This window comes from Labrus mixtus, unplaced genomic scaffold (genome assembly GCF_963584025.1).
Source record: "Labrus mixtus unplaced genomic scaffold, fLabMix1.1 SCAFFOLD_219, whole genome shotgun sequence".
NCBI lineage: Eukaryota > Metazoa > Chordata > Actinopteri > Labriformes > Labridae > Labrus > Labrus mixtus.
Genome location: NW_026870142.1, coordinates 12501 through 22500, shown reverse-complemented (window position 1 = coordinate 22500; position 10000 = coordinate 12501). Strand labels below are relative to the sequence as shown.

Here is a 10000-nt window from a genome sequence, read left to right as displayed (position 1 = left end):
GCTCGTAGCTTCACATTCTTTCTTTTTTGTTGTTGAAGTGAAATTCATAATTTTCAAGATTGTAATATTTCATCTGTGTGTTTAACATCAGAGGCCGTTTGGTGCAGCAGCGATGGGCGGCGCTCTGGCGAGGCCGAGCTGGTTGAGTTCTCCCACCCTCGGTCGAGCCAATCGTTTCCTGAGCACGGCCGCCGTCAGCCTGATGACGCCACGACGACCCCTCAGTCAGCCCGAGAAGGTGAAGGTGCGCACGCTGGCTGTGGAGCAGAGGACGGAGGAGGACAGTGAGTAACCACGCTGACTTTGATAAACTGTCGTGGTCGACCTTTATTCACTGACGATGTTCTCTGCAGGCCGTGTCCATCCTCAGATAAACGTATCCTCATGTTTTCCCCTCTCCTGTTTGTTTCTCTCCGACCTGAAGTCGAGGGAAGCCACGGTAACGACGGCCTGTTGCTGGGGCGACCGCACGAGGAGCCCGACCAGCCAATCGCAGACAAGTCTCTGCTGGAGATCATGGACGGGATCGTGATGATGTACAACCTGAGCGTCCATCAGCAGCTGGGCAAGGTGAGCCGGTGACGTGGCGTTATGATCGGAGAGAGAGAGAGAGAGATGACATGTGGGGAAGGAGCCACAGGTCGGATTCTAACCTGGGCCGCCCACTTTGAGGACGACAGCCTCTGCGAATGAGGCGTGCACGCTAACCAGGGTTGGAAATTAGCCCCCGTCACTCGCCAAATACGAGTGGGTTTTTTTCAGGGACGGGTGAATTTTTTCAACTTGGCGGTCGCGGTGAATAAGTAAATAAAAGTAACACAACTGAGTACTTTGTGACAACAAACAACATAAATGTAATCCCGGTCAGAGTCAGGCGGTCCTACCTGAAGCCCACGGGGCTCCGCCTCCTCCTGGCGTCCGTGTTTACACTGATGGGCTATGTGCTGAAATGACTCGGGCTAAAGAGACAGTTCAGTCGTCATTAAAGGTTGAAACATTTCACTTGAATACTGAGAGACTGGATTTGATACTAAACGTCATGACATCATGACGCTGGTTAAAGAAACGAGGGACTGGTAGGTTTCTGAATCCACCGGTCTCAGAGGCAGGTAGGCGTTAACCACAAGGCTACCAGCTGAAACATCTGTACTTCCTGTTTCTGCGTCGTAAATGTAAACAAACGTTCAGCTCCTGATTGGAGGATTTTCTGTTTCTTAGTTCAGAGATTCATTTGTCATCTTTTTGAGGTTTGATATGCGTGTTTGTCTGGAGACAAGGCGCTGACAGGTTGTTATTCAAACGGTTCATCATGTGAGGTGAGCGTCTCTCAAAGGTTAATGTTGTATATTTTATTCAGGTGTCGGAGTCTGACCTTCACATGCACGCTGATAAACTGTGATTGTGGAGGCGGGACTTCATCTCCTGCACGCTGACTGATCTCTTTACTCCCACTTTAATAACAGAACGCTCAGGAACATGTTTATGAACCTGGTGTTAGGACCCAGCTGTCCAGGGGGGGGGGGACAAACTGGGAGGGCCAATGAAAACAGAGGGAGTTTCCCTTCAGAGCAGCGTGGGGTTCAAAACAAAATAAAACACGATCACTGCTCAATAAATCCAGAGTCAGAGTCCGATCACTCAATCAACTTTTCAACTTTTCATCAGACATTATTCTCCATTAGTAGTCTACCTATAATATGAGTGGTGAGCGACAGCGGTGTGAAAATGGTCTTCTTGTATCATAACAATGGACTACCGCCCCCTGCTGGCATGGAGAGTTATTTCCTCTCATGCATGAGCACATCGTACGTGGTGGTTGGCCGTCGGCTGTAGTCTTTGCGGTGTGTTCAAGTGCAACTTTTTGGCCAAGACAGAAGTCATCTGCTTGATGTGTCAGGGCCTTTAGAGAGAGGGGAGGAGCTCGGAGTAGAGCTGCTGCTCCTTCACATCTAAAGGAGTTCAGGTGGGTCGGGGGTCTGATCAGGATCCTCCTGGTCGCCTCCCTGTGGAGGTTTTCTGGGCATGTCCAAGTGGAAGGAGACCCCGGGGCAGACCCAGAGTTCTCTGGAGGGATTTTAAATCCCGTCTGGACTGGGACCGCCTCAGAATCCCCCTGGAGGATAGAATAGAATAGAATAGAATGACTTTATTGATCCCAAACTGGGAAGTTGTGGCGTTACAGCAGCAGGTTGTCCAAACACACAATATGAGTAAAAAACACAATATAATATTAAATACAAAGTAAATAAGTACTAAAAATATCAAAACTAAGAATGTGAATATATACAACCAGGATTTAACTAAACATTACTTCTAGTCTTAAATATGAAAAGATTAAATACAACATACTTTGCTGGAGATGTAAATGAACAGTATTGACATGGGGAGCTGTGCAGTCAGTGATACAGAAGTTAAAGTGCAGGAGTGTAGACATGTTATCAGCAGAAACTATTCACTATAATGAAGTGAACAGGAGGATCTGTGAAACGACGCTGAGGAGAGGGTCACTGGGTTGACTTCCTCCGCCTGCTGCCACGGCGCCCCGCCCTCTAAGAGGAAGATGATGGAGGGATGTTTTCTCTGATGGAGTCTCTCTCTCCTCTCTGTCGTCTCAGATTGTTTCATCTCTTTTATTTCTCATCTCACAGTAATCCAGCTCTGCTGTTGAATCACAGATTGTTCCTCCTGATGGCCGCCCTCTTGACCTCTCTCTTATTACAAACTCCTTTTTCTAATTTAGAGAAACAGACCCCCCCGCAGGATTGCCTTTAGAGCTCCATGATACCATCTGAAGATGAGGCTCTGTGTCTGCTGGGAAACCAGCCGGTTCAGTTTTGAATAATTTGTTTTTTTATGACACAGGGAGTCGAACGCTGCATTTCTTACGGGTACTTCCTCTGTTTCTGAAAATGTAATCTAAAGACTCTCCCGATGTCTGTGAGTTTGTTTGGTTTATTTCAGCACAGACTCTTTATATTCTGTGAGTTTGAAATGTTCTGTCGTTCTCCTGAGAACATGAAACGTGCTCCTCTCTGGGCCTCACTCTGAGGAGGCATTAGAGCCGTGGAAGGAGAATTTAGCTGTTTGCCTGGATGATCTATCTTTCTTTTTGTCCAATCATGCACTGAATTATTTATCGTTAGTGCCCTCAGTTCAGTCTGCAGGAAGTCTCAACGCCACCAGAACTTTACTGCTATCCACTGTAGCTTTACATTTTCTTGTGGTTCACGACCTTTGACCTTGAAGCCCGTCTCTACGTCTCTAAAGCCGTTATCACATCTGGATCATTTCAGGAGGAACGCCTGGGAAGTTTATTTTTTACAAATCTGAGAGACGTGAGACCACTGCGGCATGTTGAGGGCTCGGCTCTTTTAAACGCCAACATGGCGTTAAAGATAAGACGTCTCCACCTCATTTAAACCAACGAGAGAAGAGAGAGACAGTAAGACGCTCTCGTTGCTGCTGCCATGTTTGTTTTACTGACACGTCTCTCGCACTGAGGCGGCGTCTGAGCAGGAAGTGGTCATCTGTCATAAAGCGGGTTATGGCGTGTTCGTGCCACAGTTTCTCGTTTTCTTTCAGAGTTCTGCAGGTAGAAAACGCTCTCTGGAGAACCAGGATTGTCCCGGTTGCTTAAAATCTGGATGTGATGTTTACATGAACAAAAACAGGACACTCGATCAAAAACCCGATCCGACCCGGGACGACCACGTGAACACGCTCAGTGATGAAATGTTTGTCTGATTTCTTCTTCAGATGGTCGTGGTTTCAGAAGACGTCCATGAATACGCCGTCGCCCTGAAGGACACGGAGGAGAAGATTGCTCGATGTCCGGCCCGGGTAAACTCTGACATCATTATTTTTAAATGTTGATATTTGTTTCTGCTGTTCTCAGTGTGGCGTTCAGTTAACCACCGTGAGGCGTTAGGGTGAGCACCATCGAGCTGTCAAACACCCCCCCCCCCCCGTGTGCAGATCTCCTGCACTGGGTCGTTAAAGATGATGTTTGTTTGTTTGTTTGTTTGTCTCGATGCTCGGGTGGAGATAATTGGCCGAGCTCCACCTGTCGGCCCGTTGTGACGGCTCGTCTCATTAACTTCTTCTCACGAGTCTCCAACAAACTTCACAACAACAACAAACTTCACAACAACAACGTGAAGAGAGGAAGAAGTTCTGTAATTATTTTATAAAAGTCAACAAACAGACTCTTCAGTGGGCCGCAGAGGGAAACAAACAGAGCGACTAACAAATGGGAGTTTGTCCTCTGAGGGGTTACACTAGGGCTGGGCGATATATCGAGTTTTTAAGATATATCGATATATTTTCAATCCAGATATAGGGTAATACAATATAGTTCATGTTGCATTAAAATAACGTTATACGTTTCTTCTGTAGTTCACCTATTTCTCATGTCATTGTCTCTCCCTCTTCACCCTGCTCCTCCTCGCTCTCTCTCTATGAGCCAAACTCAAAAAACTAAATGGATAACAAAACACACTGTGTTTATTTTTTTATGCAGAAAATTAATTAATTTCACAAACAGGAAGTTTGTTTTCATGAACATGTTGAACTTGTGCAACTGACTGTTAATAAAAGACATATCGATATATATCGAGGATCGCCATTCAGTGAAAAAATATTGAGTTTTGGTCCATATCTCCCAGCCCTAGCTTACACTGACCATCGATATCTGATGCGACCTTCTACAAATCTGTTGAAGGTCAAAATGTTCCATTCTGTGAAACTTTTTAAAGCCACGTGTTTTAAAACGATATCATCTCTGTTACTTTAAAGATCATTAGTGTCAATAAGTTCAGAAGCTTTAAAGAATTTACCAAAAAGTATTTTTTGTTTTTTTAAGCCAATAGCTGCTGCAGGAAAAACAGAGAGAGCATTATACGTACAGTTCAGACAGTCTGCAGGAGATTGTTCACCTGTTAGTGTGGTTCAAAGCTGTCAATCAAACCTGGTGTGGACCAATCAGCTGCTCACAGGCAGCTTGAAAAGTTAGATCTTAGCTAGCAGTACTCTAGCAGAGTAACTTGATGGACTTCAGTAAACGATGATTGATCGTGTACAGAACCTGCTGTCTGTAGTCAGTGATGGACTTCAGTAAAGATGATTGATCGTGTAGAGAACCTGCTGTCTGTAGTCAGTGATGGACTTCAGTAAAGATGATTGATCGTGTAGAGAACCTGCTGTCTGTAGTCAGTGATGGACTTCAGTAAAGATGATTGATCGTGTAGAGAACCTGCTGTCTAGTCAGTGATGGACTTCAGTAAAGATGATTGATCGTGTAGAGAACCTGCTGTCTGTAGTCAGTGATGGACTTCAGTAAAGATGATTGATCGTGTAGAGAACCTGCTGTCTGTAGTCAGTGATGGACTTCAGTAAAGATGATTGATCGTGTAGAGAACCTGCTGTCTGTAGTCAGTGATGGACTTCAGTAAAGATGATTGATCGTGTAGAGAACCTGCTGTCTGTAGTCAGTGATGGACTTCAGTAAAGATGATTGATCGTGTAGAGAACCTGCTGTCTAGTCAGTGATGGACTTCAGTAAAGATGATTGATCGTGTAGAGAACCTGCTGTCTGTAGTCAGTGATGGACTTCAGTAAAGATGATTGATCGTGTAGAGAACCTGCTGTCTGTAGTCAGTGATGGACTTCAGTAAAGATGATTGATCGTGTAGAGAACCTGCTGTCTGTAGTCAGTGATGGACTTCAGTAAAGATGATTGATCGTGTAGAGAACCTGCTGTCTGTAGTCAGTGATGGACTTCAGTAAAGATGATTGATCGTGTAGAGAACCTGCTGTCTGTAGTCAGTGATGGACTTCAGTAAAGATGATTGATCGTGTAGAGAACCTGCTGTCTGTAGTCAGTGATGGACTTCAGTAAAGATGATTGATCGTGTAGAGAACCTGCTGTCTGTAGTCAGTGATGGACTTCAGTAAAGATGATTGATCGTGTAGAGAACCTGCTGTCTGTAGTCAGTGATGGACTTCAGTAAAGATGATTGATCGTGTAGAGAACCTGCTGTCTGTAGTCAGTGATGGACTTCAGTAAAGATGATTGATCGTGTAGAGAACCTGCTGTCTGTAGTCAGTGATGGACTTCAGTAAAGATGATTGATCGTGTAGAGAACCTGCTGTCTGTAGTCAGTGATGGACTTCAGTAAAGATGATTGATCGTGTACAGAACCTGCTGTCTGTAGTCAGTGATGGACTTCAGTAAAGATGATTGATCGTGTACAGAACCTGCTGTCTGTAGTCAGTGATGGACTTCAGTAAAGATGATTGATCGTGTAGAGAACCTGCTGTCTGTAGTCAGTGATGGACTTCAGTAAAGATGATTGATCGTGTAGAGAACCTGCTGTCTGTAGTCAGTGATGGACTTCAGTAAAGATGATTGATCGTGTACAGAACCTGCTGTCTGTAGTCAGTGATGGACTTCAGTAAAGATGATTGATCGTGTACAGAACCTGCTGTCTGTAGTCAGTGATGGACTTCAGTAAAGATGATTGATCGTGTACAGAACCTGCTGTCTGTAGTCAGTGATGGACTTCAGTAAAGATGATTGATCGTGTAGAGAACCTGCTGTCTGTAGTCAGTGATGGACTTCAGTAAAGATGATTGATCGTGTAGAGAACCTGCTGTCTGTAGTCAGTGATGGACTTCAGTAAAGATGATTGATCGTGTAGAGAACCTGCTGTCTGTAGTCAGTGATGGACTTCAGTAAAGATGATTGATCGTGTAGAGAACCTGCTGTCTGTAGTCAGTGATGGACTTCAGTAAAGATGATTGATCGTGTACAGAACCTGCTGTCTGTAGTCAGTGATGGACTTCAGTAAAGATGATTGATCGTGTAGAGAACCTGCTGTCTGTAGTCAGTGATGGACTTCAGTAAAGATGATTGATCGTGTACAGAACCTGCTGTCTGTAGTCAGTGATGGACTTCAGTAAAGATGATTGATCGTGTAGAGAACCTGCTGTCTGTAGTCAGTGATGGACTTCAGTAAAGATGATTGATCGTGTAGAGAACCTGCTGTCTGTAGTCAGTGATGGACTTCAGTAAAGATGATTGATCGTGTAGAGAACCTGCTGTCTGTAGTCAGTGATGGACTTCAGTAAAGATGATTGATCGTGTAGAGAACCTGCTGTCTGTAGTCAGTGATGGACTTCAGTAAAGATGATTGATCGTGTAGAGAACCTGCTGTCTGTAGTCAGTGATGGACTTCAGTAAAGATGATTGATCGTGTAGAGAACCTGCTGTCTGTAGTCAGTGATGGACTTCAGTAAAGATGATTGATCGTGTACAGAACCTGCTGTCTGTAGTCAGTGATGGACTTCAGTAAAGATGATTGATCGTGTACAGAACCTGCTGTCTGTAGTCAGTGATGGACTTCAGTAAAGATGATTGATCGTGTAGAGAACCTGCTGTCTGTAGTCAGTGATGGACTTCAGTAAAGATGATTGATCGTGTAGAGAACCTGCTGTCTGTAGTCAGTGATGGACTTCAGTAAAGATGATTGATCGTGTAGAGAACCTGCTGTCTGTAGTCAGTGATGGACTTCAGTAAAGATGATTGATCGTGTACAGAACCTGCTGTCTGTAGTCAGTGATGGACTTCAGTAAAGATGATTGATCGTGTAGAGAACCTGCTGTCTGTAGTCAGTGATGGACTTCAGTAAAGATGATTGATCGTGTACAGAACCTGCTGTCTGTAGTCAGTGATGGACTTCAGTAAAGATGATTGATCGTGTAGAGAACCTGCTGTCTGTAGTCAGTGATGGACTTCAGTAAAGATGATTGATCGTGTAGAGAACCTGCTGTCTGTAGTCAGTGATGGACTTCAGTAAAGATGATTGATCGTGTAGAGAACCTGCTGTCTGTAGTCAGTGATGGACTTCATGTATGATTATGGACGTCATGTTTCTGGTTCTTTGATGACTAACGAGCTGCTCGTTGTGTTTTGTCTCCATCAGAGAGCCGACATCCTGGACGAACTCCAGAAGAGCCAGAAAGTCTTTGCAGAGAAACTGAACCACCTGAGCCGGAGACTGGCCTGGATCAACGCCACCATCTACTCCAAGGTGACCCTCTTCGAGACTAACCCCCCTTAGAGACTAAACTACCTTAGAGACTAACCCCCCTTAGAGACTAAACCCCCTTAAAGACTAACCCCCCTTAGAGACTAAACCCCCTTAGAGACTGACCCCCCTTAGAGACTAAACCCCCGTAGAGACTGACCCCCCTTAGAGACTAAACCCCCTTAAAGACTAACCCCCCTCAGAGACTAACCCCCTTAAAGACTAACCCCCTTAAAGACTAACCCCCCTTAACGACTAAACCCCCTTAAAGACTAACCCCCCTTAGAGACTAACCCCCGTTAGAGACTAACCCACCTTAGAGACTAACCCCCTTAGAGACTAAACCACCTTAGAGACTAACCCCCCTTAGAGACTGACCCCCCTTAAAGACTAACCCCCCTTAGAGACTAACCCCCGTTAGAGACTAACCCCCTTAGAGACTAAACCACCTTAGAGACTAACCCCCCTCAGAAACTAACCCCCCTTAGATACTAACCCCCCTCAGAGACTAACCCCCCTCAGAGACTAACCCCCTTAGAGACTAACCCCCTTAGAGACTAAACCCCCTTAGAGACTAAACCCCCTTAGAGACTAACCCCCCCTCAGAGACTAACCCCCCTTAGAGACTAACCCCCCTCAGAGACTAACCCCCTTAGAGACTAACCCCCTTAGAGACTAAACCCCCCTCAGAGACTAAACCCCCCTCAGAGACTAAACCCCCTCAGAGACTAACCCCCTTAGAGACTTAACCCCCCTCAGAGACTAACCCCCCTCAGAGACAAACCCCCCCTCAGAGACTAACCCCCCTTAGAGACTAACCCCCCTCAGAGACTAACCCCCTTAGAGACTAACCCCCTTAGAGACTAAACCCCCTTAGAGACTACCCCCCCTCAGAGACTAACCCCCCTTAGAGACTAACCCCCCTCAGAGACTAACCCCCCTTAGAGACTAACCCCCCTCAGAGACTAACCCCGCCTCAGAGACTAACCCCCTTAGAGACTAACCCCCCTCAGAGACTAACCCCCCTTAGAGACTAACCCCCCTCAGAGACTAACCCCGCCTCAGAGACAAACCCCCATCAGAGACTAACCCCGCCTCAGAGACTAACCCCCTTAGAGACTAACCCCCCTCAGAGACTAACCCCCCTTAGAGACTAACCCCCCTCAGAGACTAACCCCCCTTAGAGACTAACCCCCCTTAGAGACTAACCAGAGACTTCAGAGCAGAGATTTGTGCTGCGTTCCAGTTGATCTCGTAAGTGGGAAATTCCCAGCTCCCAGTTGGTAGTGTCAACTGGAACGCCCCCTGAAGTCGTAATTACGACTCGGAAACTCTGAGAAAAAAAAGTAGCCCGAGTTCAGATCCAATATGGCCGCTACGTGCATCTAAAGGGATGTTTAAGATGTAACTGTTTATTAGCAGCTTAGTCGTCTTTTTGTATAATTAACAAAACAAAGGTACTCCTGGAGGCGGCCATGTTGCTTTTCCGACTTGCAACTGGAACGCAGTTAACTCGGGTGTGACGTTGTTCCGAGTTCGGAGGTAAATGGAACGCAGCATAAGCTCTCGGTTGCTCTCGCCGCACCATGTTACCAGATGGTCAGCCTGTAGTCAGACTCCTCCCCCTCAGAGATGAGTCCAATGAGGGCGGTGTCGTCTGCAGACTTGAGGAGCAGCTGAACGCAGCCTGTTTCTGTTTACTCCTCCTATAAAACAAAGTGATGTCATCAAACCTCAGTGTCTGCTGCGTCTTTGAGCCGATGACTTGAAAGACTAACCCCCCTCAGAGACTAACCCCCTTAAAGACTAACCCCCTTAAAGACTAACCCCCCTTAACGACTAAACCCCCTTAAAGACTAACCCCCCTTAGAGACTAACCCCCGTTAGAGACTAACCCACCTTAGAGACTAACC

The 10000-nt window shown here is 46.0% G+C and overlaps 1 protein-coding gene across 1 annotated transcript in view; it reads left to right on the top strand.

The window, feature by feature from the left end:
* Nucleotides 1-8120, top strand: part of LOC132963857 (E3 ubiquitin-protein ligase RNF123-like) — a 14081-nt gene extending 5961 nt beyond the window's left edge. The window contains exons 3-6 of the mRNA XM_061033576.1: nucleotides 92-284; nucleotides 425-570; nucleotides 3757-3840; nucleotides 7983-8120. Coding sequence (XP_060889559.1) covers nucleotides 92-284; nucleotides 425-570; nucleotides 3757-3840; nucleotides 7983-8120 — 561 coding nt within the window. The remainder of the gene's footprint in view (nucleotides 1-91; nucleotides 285-424; nucleotides 571-3756; nucleotides 3841-7982) is intronic.
* The last annotated feature ends 1880 nt before the right edge of the window (nucleotides 8121-10000 follow it).